Consider the following 14,366-nt stretch of genomic DNA (forward strand, 5'->3'; position numbering starts at 1 on the left):
CCACCGTGAAGCCTAAATAATTAATCAATTAAAAAAATTAAAAAAATAAAAACCATATACACTGTGGTGGTCTCTGCGGTTTTCCACGCCATCGTCTGCTGGGGCGGGGGTAGCATGGCCAGAGACAGGAGCAGACCCAACGAAGCAACCAAGAGAACCGACTCCACTCTCGCCCACCCGTATAACCCATTTTCTGCAAATAAAAAAAACGATTCTGGAGATTTTTATACTTGTCAATCTTTTCTTTACTTGGAGGAAAAGAGTTGTTTGTTTTACTTCTAAATAGTTGGCCGTGAGTAAAAACATTTGTGTGTGTTTGTGGAGTTTTGGCAGTAATTCTACTCCCTAGGGTGGAATATTACATCCAAGTAAATTGTTTGAATACTTGCGTTTCGTTTTTTTAATTGCAGAAAATAGTTTGTGTTGGGTTTTTTTCTGGAGAATCTTTTTTTTTTTGATTGAAGAAATTTGTTTTTTCACTTGGGAATTGTTAACTCAAGATGAATACAACATGATTCTGTCTATCTGTGTTGACCCTGCGATGACGTCGCGACTTCAAATAGAATAGAGTTTTATTGTCATTATTGCAGTGAACAGGTTCAAAGAACAACGAAATTGGAGCAGATCCCCTAAGGTGCATATACAATTTGGTAATATAAATAGTAAAAAAAGATAGAAATAAGAGATGTATATATATGTGTATATATATCCACACACATGCATATGAATATATATAAACATATACATATAACATATAACATTATTGCACATTATTGACTTGTCCAGGGTGTAGCCCGTGTTCCGCCCGAATGCAGCTGAAATAGGCTCCAGCACCCCCCGCGACCCCAAAAGGGACAAGCGGTAGAAAATGAATGGATGAATGAATCCCAACATGGTCATAACATGATCAAAACATGTTGCCAACATGATCTTAACATGACCACAACAAAATTGCAACAGGATCACAAAATGATCCAACAAGATCATAATATGATAAGAACATGCTCCCAACGTAATTCTAACACAATTGTAACATGATCACAACATGATGCCAACATGATCCTAACGTGGTCATAACAAGATCACAACAAGCTTGCGACAACGTCACAACATGATCCAACAAGATCACAAGATGATCACAACATGCTCCCAACATGATTCTAACATGCATGCTGCCAACATGATTCTAACATGATCACAAGGCCGCAACAACATCACATGAGCCAACAAGATCACAGAATGATCACAACATGCTCCCAACATGATTCCAACATGATCACAATATGATCATATGATCCAAGAAAATCACATCATGATGCAACATGATAACAACATGATCACAACATCATCCAACAAGATCAAAAAGTGACCACAACATAATTATAACATGTCGCCAACATGCTTCCAACATGATTCCAACATTATCACAATATGATCCAACAACATCACAACAGGATTGATAATGATTACAACAAAATCACAACATCATCCAACAAGGTCAAAACATGATCAAAACATGACCACAACAAAACCCCAATATGCCCCAATGTGCCTCCAACATGATCACAATATGTTCCCAAAAAGATCACAACAAGATTTCGACATAATCAAAAAAATATATATTTTTCCTGGAAACGGTTAGGCTCGAGTAAAAATATTGTTGTGTTTTTTGTGGAGTTTGGGCAGTAATTTCACTTTATATAATTGCAATTTTGCATTGGACTCAAAACTGACCGCAGAGTTTGTCACATATTGTTTATTTATGTCGTAAATGTAGGTCACATTCTCTCACTTTTATTCATAAAACACACATGATCATTTGACAATAGTATATGTATATATTTATGGTGTTTGGTATAATGGCCACATTATAAAGAAAACCTGAAATTGAGAACAGAAATATTTCCCCTGTCAGCCTCACATTTATAGTAATAAAGATTTTCTTCTTAATTTTCCAAATAAATCACTTGTACATTTTGACAGCGGCATCCTTCACGCCTGCTGACATGACAGCGAAGAAGGCGTTGGGAAAGAAAGGCCTGGCGTAGATGGCTGCTTTTGGTAGTGAGGGCGCCATCAGCACTTCTTTCCTTTTGTTGGTCAAAGTCTTGACCACCTCCCTGGCCGCCTCTTGTGGAGAAACGCCCTGCGGCTTTTTTGTATACAAAACTGTCCGATGAAAGAGAAGAAGATCATGGTTAAGTACAGCGCATCCCTTTTAGTTGTTTTGTTTTCAAGATGCTCACATGACCAGAGGGACTTGGACGATGTGGTCTGCTGTCCGCACGCACGTCCACTGATGAAGGTGACATTTATGGTGCTGACGGAGATTCCAAACTCCTCCACCTCCGCACGCAGGCAGTCAAAGAAGGCCTGCACAGCGTGCTTGGAGGCGGCATCTGTAAGATCCCAATATGATCACAACATAGTCGCAACATGCTGCCAACATGACCCTAGCATGATCACAACATAACCCCAACAATATCACAACATGATCACAACATGCTGCCAATTTGATCCTAATATGACCACAACAAAATAGCAAGAAGATCACAAAAAGATCCAACAAGAACACAACACGCTCCAAACATGATCACATGTTGCCAAAAAGATCCCAACATGACCACAACAAAACTGCAACAAGATCACAACATGATCACAACAAGATCACAGCATGATCCCAACAAGATCACAACATGATTGCAATATGATCCGAACTTCATTCCAGCATGATCCCAACAAGATCCCAACAAGATCACATTTAAACCCAACATAATCCCAACATGATCACAACAAGACCAATACATGCCCAAACGTGCCCTAACATGACCACAATATGGTCCCTAAAAGATCACAACAACATCACAACATGATCACTAGATGATTCTATTTAATCCTAACATGATGCGGACAAGATCACAACATGATCACATTGTGATCCTGTTGGGATCACATTGTATCCACAACATGATCACAAATTATTCACAACCTGCTCACAGCATGATTACAAGATGATTCTATTTTATCCCAACATGATCCCGACAAGATCACAATATGATCACAAAGTGATCCCAACAAGATCACGATATGACCCCAACAAGATCACAATATGATCACAATGTGACCCCGAGAAGATCTCAACATGATCATGACAATATCACAGCATGATCACAACAAGAACACAGCATGATCCCAACAAGATCACAACATGATCCCAATATGATCTCAACCTGATTCCAGCATGATTTTAACAAGATCACAACATGATCACATTTAAACCCAACATAATCCCAACATGATCACAACAAGATCACAACATGACCAAAACATGCCCTAACATGCCTTAACATGATCACAATATGGTCCCTAAAAGATCCCAACAACATCACAACATGATCACAAGATGATTCCATTTAACCCCAACATGATCCGGGCAAGATCACAACATGATCACAATGTGATCCCAACAAGATCACAATGTATTCACAACATGATCACAACACCACCTGCTCCCAGTGCCACCCACACTGGTTTAAATGTAACTTAGATATTGGGTTTCACTATGTAAAGCGCTTTGAGTCACTTGAGAAAAGCGCTATATAAAAAAGAAAAAAAAAGAAAAGAAAGAACATGATCACAATGTATTCACAACATGATCACAATTTATTCACAACATGATCACAAGATGATTCAATTTAATCCCAACACGATCCTGACAAGATCACAAAATGATCACAAAGTGATCCCACCAAGATCACGGTGTCACCCCAACAAGATCACAATATGATCACAATGTGACCCCGACAAGATCTCAACATGATCACGACAAGATCACAGCATGATCCCAACAAGAACACAGCATGATCCCAACAAGGTCACAACATTATCGCAATATGATCCCAACCTGATTCCAGCATGATTAAAACAAGATCACAACATGATCACATTTAAACCCAACATAATCCCAACATGATCACAACAAGTTCACAACATGACCAAAACATGCCCTAACATGATCACAATATGGTCCCAAAAAGATCCCAACAACATCACAACATGATCACAAGATGATTCCATTTAATCCCAACATGATCTGGACAAGATCACAACATGATCACAATGTGATCCCAACAAGATCACAATGTATTCACAACATGAGCACAACATGATCACACTGTATCCACAACATGATCACAATTTATTCACAACATGCTCACAACATGATCATAAAATGATTCAATTTAATCCCAACTTGATCCCGATAAGAACAGAAAATTATCACAAAGTGATCCCAACAAGATCACAATGTGACCCCAACAAGATTACGATGTGACCCCAACAAGATCACAATATGATGACAATGTGAGCCCGGCAAGATCACGACATGATCACGACAAGATCACAGCAGGATCCCAGAAAGATCACAACATGATTACATTTAAACCCAACATAATCCCGACATGATCACAACATGATCACAACAAGAATCAAACATAATCCGTGCATTTTAAGGAGGATCCTGCATGTGAGACTCACAGGAGGTGCGGAAAGGCACAGTCAGTTTCCCTTGAATGCTGCTAATCAGCAGCAGGTGACCACACCTGCGAGACATCATGGAGGGCAGCACACCTGCAAAACATGTGTGATGCAATCAAAGGAGTCTTTTATTGAGTGCTCGTTGCTATGGTTACCTTTAGCCAGCGTGACAGGTCCAAAGTAGTTGTTGTCCATCAGCAGCTTGTCCATCTCCAGAGACAAAGAGTGCGCTGGAGCCTTGAACTTCATGCTGCTGTTGAGGATAAGGACGTCCATGCAGCCGTAACACTCCAGGATCTGGTCCATGGCTTCAGGGAGGTTCTCCATGTCCCCGAAGTCCAGCAGCACCATCTTGGGAGGGAACGTCTAAGGGACAGAATGACCAGTAATGCTGACCCAGCAGAAAAAACAACGTCCTCACCACACTGGGGTCGGAGGCGTCCACCAAGTCGTCTGAAAGCTGCTGAAGTTTCTCCCAGCTGTTCCCACACAGAATCAACCTGGCGCCTTCTTTGTGCAAAACCCTGGAACATTCTATGGACCGAGCAAGGACGACGCGGTGAGCGCATGAAGTGCAGACAGAAAGGATGGAGGACGTTACCTCTCCCGAGTGCGGACAGAGCGTCGCTGACAAGCACCACCTTGTTGCGCACGCAACACAGCAGACTCAGCAGACTCAGAACCAGCGTGTAAACGTAGAACATTCCGGCTGCGAGGACCACCATGCAGGGAACCAGGAGAACCGGGCTGGTCCACGTGGAGTCCATCTTCAGCAGGACGGACTTGGAAAGCGGACATTTGTATGAACATAAGTTTGCGTGGACATGCTAATTGTTAGCTTGTGACAGCTGGCGATGACAAGTAAAAGACTACCAAGCAGGGTTTCTAAACAGCTTTTACAGGATAGGTGAGAAGGTGAGGGACAAAGTAGCCGATTGGTTAATAGAACAGAATAGAATAGGAAGTACTTTAGATTAATACAATCCATTGAGAAATAAACTAGTTACGATTTACAGTACACTGTAAAAAGTCTTTCAGTGGTATTGTCCATTTTACTTTATTTTTAAAAGTATATTTATTCCAATAAATGAATTTATTTTTCTTTTTATAGTTTTTTGAGTTATCTATAACAGCACGTACGCACATGAAAAGGAGCTAGAGATGCGTGGGCTTACTGAACAATACAGGTAGCTACGTTCTGGCACTGGAACACAGGACACGCTGGCTTAAGAATGGCGCGGCCGCAGTAGGAAAGGAACGCCCATGGACGTGTCCAGAGACGTGCTTAGAAGAATGAGAGGCGGCAGGTGCTTGAGCCGTAACAGCCAGCCAAGGAGATTAAAATAAAATCCAAACATTTATCCATGAAAATATAGCAATTATGTGTGATTGATGGAGAAGCAGCTAGAATGAGATACCGTAGACGTCAACTATCCAAGGTAAATACTGTATATTATTATTACATTACTTCATAAAACTACTGCACTTGTTTGTGCTACTTTAACTTGAGAGTTTAACAGGTTCTCTGACGGAGTTCATAACTCATAACACCATTGAAATTATTTAAAATCAATTTCATTGGTGCTCGGCCCACAAAACAGAACAAATTTAACATGTCACACACTTTGTTAAAAGAAAAAAAAATTTAGATAATAAAATTGCGTTAAAAAAAATTATACAGTAGACCATAGCATGCTATGTACTTGTTTGTGCACAAACAAGTACAGTAGTTTCATGAAGCAATGTGATAATAATGTTCAGTATTTACCTTGGAGAGTGGACGTCAACGGTATTTCATTCTAGCTGCTTCTCCATCAAAAGCACAATATTCCATATATTTTCATGAACAAATGTTTGGATTTTATTTAAATAAATGTCCTTGGCTGGCTGCTACGGCTCAAACACCTGCCGCGTCCCATTCTTCTGTGCGCTCCTCTCAGCCCGTCTCTGGACATGCCCATGGGGGTTCCTCTCCTGCTGCGGCAGCTCCTTTCTTAAGCCAGAGTGTCCTGCGTTCCAGTGCCAGAACGTAGCTATCCGTATTGTTCAGTAATCCCACACGTCTCTAGCTCCTTTTCATGTGCCTACTTGCTCTCTGTGTTTCCCCTCCTCTCTGGTCTTTGTGTCTTGTCCTGTGTCGGCATCCTGCAGCTCCTCTTCAGTTCCCTGGATTCCAGCAGTGTGTGTCGTCTCCCTGGATTCTCTCTGATCTTCTCGCTGCCTCCCTGGATCTCGACCTCTTGCCTGGACACGGACTCTGACACTTCGCCCCTGCCCTTGACTTCTTGCTTGCCCACAGACCTCCGAGCCTGCCTTGTCCGTTCTGGACTTCTGTACCTTCAACATTGTATGGTAAGACTCACCAGCTAGATGCACCACATAGTCACACCATACACCTTTGTATTTATTACACATGTCATTCTATTATATTGATAAATACGCCTAAGGCTAAAGGATGTCCCTGCCTCAGTGCCGTCTTCTTCTCCACTGAACCATTACACTGGAGTTATGGACTCATTGTGCATCAGTATGGTGCAGACTAACAGTGCTGGGCTCCAACTGCGTCACCAAGTTAGCGAGCTACACGCTCTGTCAAGGATTTTTTTCTTTAATTCAATGAATATCATCCACTTCTTCTTCTCAGCACTGTCCTTCACGCTCACTTTCTTCACAACCATCCTTGGAAAAACAAAGTTATGTCCATCTCTGGCTCTAAGCTAATACTAGCGAGTAAGGCCGGAATTTTTGGTCGGACCTTACGGGGTTCACTGTGACATAAGGAGGTTCATAACACAAATATTTACTTGCAACTCAAAGCATAACAATTAGCCAAGAGACAGCTCATATCACAAAACTCTTAACTTGAGGTACAATTGTAGTTTCAATATACAACATAAGTCATTGCCTTAAATGGGCAAGTGTCCCCCGCCACATCAACTTAAATATCTGCATTTATGTGCACAGTCTTTATTAGCTAGTTCTAATTGGTCTAGAAGTGTCATCTTTAATGTCGAGAATGTCTATTTTCTGATTGACTTATTTTACACCAGGCTCAAGAAGTGATTTGACATTAGCGGCGTGTTTGCAATGGCGCCCTCTGCTGCACAATAAGTGAATTTGCCTAAAATTCAAAACTGATTACGGCATGAGTTTGTAGGCCATTTTTTTTTAATCTTGGTACTCCATCCATCCATCCATCCATTTTCTACCGCTTATTCCCTTTTGGGGTCGCGGGGGGCGCTGGCGCCTATCTCAGCTACAATCGGGCGGAAGGCGGGGTACACCCTGGACAAGTCGCCACCTCATCGCAGGGCCAACACAGATAGACAGACAACATTCACACTCACATTCACACACTAGGGACCATTTAGTGTTGCCAATCAACCTATCCCCAGGTGCATGTCTTTGGAAGTGGGAGGAAGCCGGAGTACCCGGAGGGAACCCACGCATTCACGGGGAGAACATGCAAACTCCACACAGAAAGTTCCCGAGCCTGGATTTGAACCCAGGACTGCAGGACCTTTCGTATTGTGAGGCAGACGCACTAACCCCTCTGCCACCGTGAAGCAATCTTGGTACTCAGATATTTTAAATAAAAAGATAGTATACAACAGAAAGATTCATATTCGTAAGTGTATGTAAATATTTACAAAGCTATGTATCGACATTATTTTCCTTTGTCCCAAAATAGGACACACTGAACAAACAATAATATTAGAACTGTGTCTCAAAGTGAATATTTCCATCCGTACACTTCAATAAGTATACTGTGTACACACTTTACTTAAAGTGTGCCAATTTTACCAGAAATGAAAAATTGCTGTATGTTCCAATTCTTCTTCTCATTCTTCTGTCCTTTTAGCGTGGAATTATACCCACTGGAGTTAGTCCGTCGCCTTCCGCTATGTGGCAAAGATGGCAACGTTTGAGGGAGTCAGTGTCCATCACTGCACACTCACCATTTGACTGTTGACAACATCCAGGTACTCACAGTGTACTGCATTTTGAACTGCTTCTCAATGTGAACACACTTATGCACTAAAAAATATAAGTGTAAGTACACACGCGTAACACACACACTTGAAGACCAAGTGTAATCATCTGAGTGTTACACACTTATGCACTTAAAGACTAAGTGTAAATATGCAAGTGTTACACATGTATGCACTTAAAGACTAGGTGTAAGCACACAAGTCTAACACACTTACTCACTCAAAAGTTAGTATACAAGCGTAACATGCTTATGCACTTAACAACTAAGTGTAAGTACACAAGTGTAATGCACATAGAAATACTAAGTGTACATATACAAGTGTAACACACTTATTTGCTCAAAAAGATCAAGTGTAAGTACATGTGCCAAATAAAGAAAAAGTGTAAGTAACACACTTATGCAGACTAAGTGTAAATGTACAAGTATAAGTTATGTAACACACTCAGGGGGTTAAAGACTCAGTAAATATGCAAATGTGACACACTTGTGCATTTAAAATACTAAGTGTAAGTCCGCAAGTGTAACTTTACAACTATATCCAAGTATGTAAGTGTAATGTACTCAAAAGAGCAAGTGTAAGTATGAAAGTGTAACACATTTATGCACTTAAAGTCAAACTGTAAGTACACAAGTGTAACACCCATGCACTTGAAAATACTAAGTGTAAGTATATAAGTTTAACACACATTTTTACGAAAAAACAAAGTGTAAGTACACAAGTGTAACATAAAGACTCAAGTGTAAGTAAATGTAACACACTTATGCAGACTGAGTGTAAATGTACAATTGTAATTTATGTAACACACTTTGAAGGTTAAAGACTCAGTGTAAGTATGCAAGTGTAACACACGTATGCATTTAAAATACATATATGCATTTAAAATACTAAGTAAGTGTAAGTCTACAAGTGTTAAGGACTATATGCAAGTGTAACACACTTTCATCCATCCAGCCATTCACCACCGCTTGTCCCTTTTTGTGCACTCGAAAGACCAAGTGTAAGTATGCAAGTGTAACACACTTTTGAACTTACAATCTAAGTGTAAGTAAACAAGAATTACACTCATGTTGCGATCCGCTGCTCGGATCTTCACATATTGTTGCTTTTTTCCATTTTTATATCACTTTCGGTAGTTTGACCTCCTTATTTCCTGTTTAGTCTGTCACCATGGTTTCATATTGTTTCCACCTGCTACTCTCGGTTCCCGCACACCTGTTTTACTATTCACCTCCCTTATTTAAGCTAGCACCTTTTGTTAGTTCGGCCTTGGATCCTAACTTGCTTATATGTAACTAGTGACGACTGCTATTGATTATCACTACTCGCCAGCTTTCATGCTACGATATTCCTTTTTCCTAGCTCTCATGCTAATTGTGTTGTTTTACCTTTTTGTGCCTTCGTGCCAAGTTTAGTTTTGTTTGTTCATATTCCTAGCTTCCATGCTAGCGCCATTTGTTTGCCTTTTCTATTGGCACCAGTATTTTTGTTCTAGCCTGTTTTGGGTTTAATAAATCTTTATATCTCACCTTAAACTGTGTTTTTGCCTGACGCATCCTTGGAAGAACGAACCCGGCATCGCTATGCCACACAGTCTTCACAACTCATGCACTTAAAAATACTTAATGTATTTTTAAGTGCATGAGTGTTACACTTGTGTATAACACTCATGCACTTAAAAATACTAAGTGTACGTATGGAAGTCTAAAACACATTTTTACTAGAAAAAACTAAGTGTAAGTACACAAGTGTAACATAAAGACTAAAGTGTAAGTAAATTTAACACACTTATGCGGACTAAGTGTAAATGCACAAGTGAAACACACGCTTGCACTTAAAGACGAAGAGTAAGCACGCAAGTGTAACACACTTATTTACTTAAAAATACTAAGTGTGAGAACACAAGTGTAACACACTAACGCACTCAAAGACAAAGTGTAACTACACAAGTGTAACATAAAGATTAAGTGTAAGTTATCAAGTTTAACACACTTATTTACTCAAAAGACTCAGTGTAAGTACACAAGTGTAACATACTAATTCACTCAAGTACACAAGTGTAATACACGTAAGCACTTAAAGGCTAAGTGTAAGCACGAAAGTGAAACACATTTATTCACTTAAAAATACTAAATGTGAGAACACAAGGGTAAAACACTAACGCACTCAAAGACTAACTGTAAGTACACAAGTGTAACACAAAGATTAAGTGTAACTAAACAAGTGTAACACTTATTTACTCAAAATACTTAAAGTACACACGTGTAACACACTAATGCACTCAATCACATAAGTGTAACAAATATTAAGTGTAAGTAGACAAGTGTAACACACTTCTTTACTCATAAGACTAAGTGTAAGTCCACATGTGTGGGACACTTATGCACTTAAAAGACTAAGTGTAAGTACACAAGTTTAAGACACCTAAAAGACTAAGTGTAAGCACACAAGTGTAAGACACTTATGCAATTAAAAGACTAAGTGTAAGTACACAAGTTTAAGACACCTAAAAGACTAAGTGTAAGTATACAAGTGTAAGACAATTATGCACTTTAAATAATCAGTGTAAGTACACAAGTGTAAGACACTCTGTATTGTAACTATTACTGTGCATACTTACTGTGGCTACTTACAATTACTCAGTGTAGTATCTATTACTGCGGGTACTTACTGTGTGTGCTGCCTGTGCAGCTTGTGTAGCCTCAGCATGAACGACTCAGCTCAGTGATCACAATCCTGAGAGCTGCTTTGTTGCTGCCATACTTGTCTTTTAATAGCAGCACAGCTGCCATGTTGTCAGCATGTTATGTTTCGCATGACACTCAATACTCACCTTGCTCTGTAGTCATTAGCAGAATAGTAGCAGGACTTACTGTACATTATAGCAAATATTGAAAAAAATACATAAAAAGGTGACATGTAAACAACCGAATATATAATGCATGTACATATAAATATATGTGCATATTACATGTGAGGTGTACCCACAACACACATATCCATAGTAGTGTTGTCCCGATACCAATATTTTGGTATTGGTACCAGTACTAAAATTATTTCGATACTTATCGATACTTATCTAAATAAAAATGTTTATTGTTGGCTTTATTTTAACAAAAAATCTTACGGTACATTAATAAAATAAAATAGATAGAAAGTACTTTATTGATCCCTGGTGGAAATTCAGCATCACAGTTCGCTCACAATAAACAATAATAATAATAAATAATATATGACATATATTATATATATAATATAATAATATAAATATATTCTACATATATTCTACATTTAAGTGCAGTCAAGGAACATATGCATTATACAGTCTGATGGCTGTTGGTATGAAGGACCTCCTGTGGCGTTCCGTGTTGCATTTTGGGAGTCTGAGCCTTCCACTGAACATGCTCATTCTCTCCGCAAGGTCCGAGCGTAGTGAGTGGGAGGTGTTGTCCATAATGGCTAGGAAAGAAGATGTTGTGATGACAAAAAATATCAACGTAATCATAGTAGTATCGACTAGATACGCTCCTGTACTTGGTATCATTACAGTGGATGTTAGGTGTAGATCCACCAATGGTGTTTCTTTACATTTTGATGCCGGTGAGCTACGGTGTGTAGTGAAGCATGTTTAGCTACTCCTCGTCCTGCAATGATAATGGTACTCTTGAGAGACTTACTTTATTTGTCGCCATGGAGGCGAGGATGAGTGATTTAGAAGTAGCTACAACACTGCCAGCACGCTGCAGGACTGCTTGCATGGCACATGATATCACACACAAGTAAAAACGCCGCAGGACTGCTTGTATCGCACATTGTATCACACACAAGTTATCAAGCTGCAGAACTGCTTGTACCGCAAATGACATCACACACTGGAAGAAGAGTGGAAGAGGGGTTAGTGCGTCTGCCTCACAATACGAAGGTCGTGAGGAGTCAGGGTTCAATCCCGGGCTCGGGATCTTTCTGTGTGGAGTTTGCATGTTCTCCCCGTAAACGCATGGGTTCCCTCCGGGTACTCCAGCTTCCTCCCACTTCCAAAGACATGCACCTGGGGATAGGTTGATTGGCAACACTAAATTGGCCCTAGTGTTTGAATGTGAGTGTGAATGTTGTCTGTCTATCTGTGTTGGCCCTGTGATCAGGTGGCGACATGTCCAGGGTGTACACCGCCTTACGCCCGATTGTAGCTGAGATAGGCACCAGCGCCCCCCGTGACCCCAAAGGGAATAAGCGGTAGAAATGGATGGATGGATTTTTCATCAGTTTTTATGAGACCCTTCTTTTGCAGTATATTTGAGTAATATTCATTTTGTTATGTTTTCCACTGGGGGAAGGAGACGGCACAGCAACTGGATGTCAAGTTCAATAGATTTATTGAAGACTTGATGATTACATGGCGTGTGTATGCTACTATGTGTCTGCATGAATGGCTGTGTTGAATTACCATATGTGAATACCGTGAGGGTTGTTGAGGTGCGTGTTGGATGAATAGCGTCCAAATCTGGATGGGAACAAGCCAGAGGAAGTCCAAAGTCCAAGCGGGGGTCAAAGGCAGGTGAGCTTGTCCAAAGTCCAAAACGAGGTCAGGGATCCAGGGAGGCAAAATGGGGTCAGGAAGGAAACAGCGGTGGTGACACGAACAGAGGAGTAATTTACGTTCCGACATCGAAGAGTCAGCGTCGGCCATCTTTATGCTGCTGTTTTTTATCATCGTCAGGTGTGTCAGGCGTGGACTGCCGCCGGCTGCGGCGGAGAGTGGGCGCGGTCTGCTTGATGAGCGCGGGGGCATGTCTGGTGCTTCCAGCGGAGCTTCTTTGTGCTCCCGCAGTAGTGGGAAGCACAGAGTGTGTGAGTGACACAACACATTTTTGTGATCAGTCTGACCTAAGCCTTGATGATAATCTCTGTGTTTATCTTGTTAAATTGTGAATATTTTAGATATAATTGTCGAATGGGATTCAATTCAGGGGTAAGATTATAATTCAGTGTTAATATTTGAGTGGGCCTCGGGACCCTCTGTAGTGGAAAAGTTGGGCCCCGAGGTAAAAAAAAAAAAAAAAAGAGTAAAGAACCCCTGTTTTAGAACAAGTTTCTTCCCATCAAGAGAAGCATAATCTTCATTGTTCACACATGCTTCAGACATGAATAATAACTTAAACAGAAATCCGACATATATTAATATATTTTAGATTTCTGATTAAGTTTTTATATTATATTATATTGACATTAATATATTATATTAGTATACTTTGTAATAATATAATATATTATATATAATCTACATATTATATATATATTTATATATGATATTACATAATATATCATATATAATATAACATTACATAATATATATCATATTACATATATAAATGTATATTATCATATACTTAATATCATATTCCCTTTATCACTTTTCAACAAATGTTTTATCACGACAACAACAAAAATGTATTTACATTTGAAAATGTCCCAAAATTATTTAACGTCATTGAAGAATTTTTAGTGTCAAGAATGTTTTGAATGTTGCAAATGACGCAGAATTTTAAAGAAATATTTACAATTTCTTAATGACCTAATAATATATTTTTCTTGAAGTGTATGTAAAAATGAGTTGCATATTTTCTCTTGTGTTTAGTGTTTATCAATAAATAAAGTAAGTGGCGGCACAGTCTTCATTTCCTTCACTGTATGGAGCGCCCCCTAGCGTCACTCAGTGATTCATTCATTCATTCATCGCAACTTAAACAATCGTGTATAAGTCTTGTGTTAATTATGAGCTCTTCTTTTTCTCATCTGTTCAAAGTTTGTCGTTTTGTCTGTTTTGAAATAAGTTCCGAA

At 39.7% G+C, this 14,366-nt stretch overlaps 1 protein-coding gene across 2 annotated transcripts; it reads right to left on the reverse strand.

Moving 5' to 3' along the window:
• Nucleotides 1-1,741: 1,741 nt before the first annotated feature.
• Nucleotides 1,742-11,307, reverse strand: LOC133555667 (dehydrogenase/reductase SDR family member 7C-B-like). 2 transcript variants are annotated; one of them, XM_061905002.1, is made up of 7 exons: nucleotides 11,200-11,307; nucleotides 5,138-5,318; nucleotides 4,958-5,070; nucleotides 4,692-4,902; nucleotides 4,537-4,629; nucleotides 2,247-2,399; nucleotides 1,742-2,169 (listed from the first exon to the last, which is right to left on the reverse strand). In XM_061905002.1, exons 2-7 carry the CDS (start codon nucleotides 5,301-5,303, stop codon nucleotides 1,964-1,966), a joined length of 942 nt encoding a protein of 313 aa, XP_061760986.1. In that variant the 5' UTR covers nucleotides 5,304-5,318; nucleotides 11,200-11,307; the 3' UTR covers nucleotides 1,742-1,963. The 2 variants fall into 2 exon arrangements, with proteins under 2 accessions (XP_061760986.1, XP_061760987.1); XM_061905003.1 differs by lacking the exon at nucleotides 11,200-11,307 and adding an exon at nucleotides 11,149-11,167.
• Nucleotides 11,308-14,366: the final 3,059 nt, after the last annotated feature.

This window comes from Nerophis ophidion, linkage group LG07 (genome assembly GCF_033978795.1).
Source record: "Nerophis ophidion isolate RoL-2023_Sa linkage group LG07, RoL_Noph_v1.0, whole genome shotgun sequence".
Classification (NCBI taxonomy): Eukaryota; Metazoa; Chordata; class Actinopteri; order Syngnathiformes; family Syngnathidae; genus Nerophis; species Nerophis ophidion.

What these genes read in the sequence shown, in the direction of transcription:
- LOC133555667 (XM_061905002.1), bottom strand. Translation starts at nt 5,303, where the DNA reads ATGGACTCCACGTGGACCAGCCCGGTTCTCCTGGTTCCCTGCATGGTG. An exon ending in ACCTGTCACGCTGGCTAAAG is followed by an intron (nt 4,630 to 4,691) that starts GTAACCATAGCA and finishes CATGTTTTGCAG; the next exon opens with GTGTGCTGCCCTCCATGATG. An exon ending in GTCCAAGTCCCTCTGGTCAT is followed by an intron (nt 2,170 to 2,246) that starts GTGAGCATCTTG and finishes TTCATCGGACAG; the next exon opens with TTTTGTATACAAAAAAGCCG.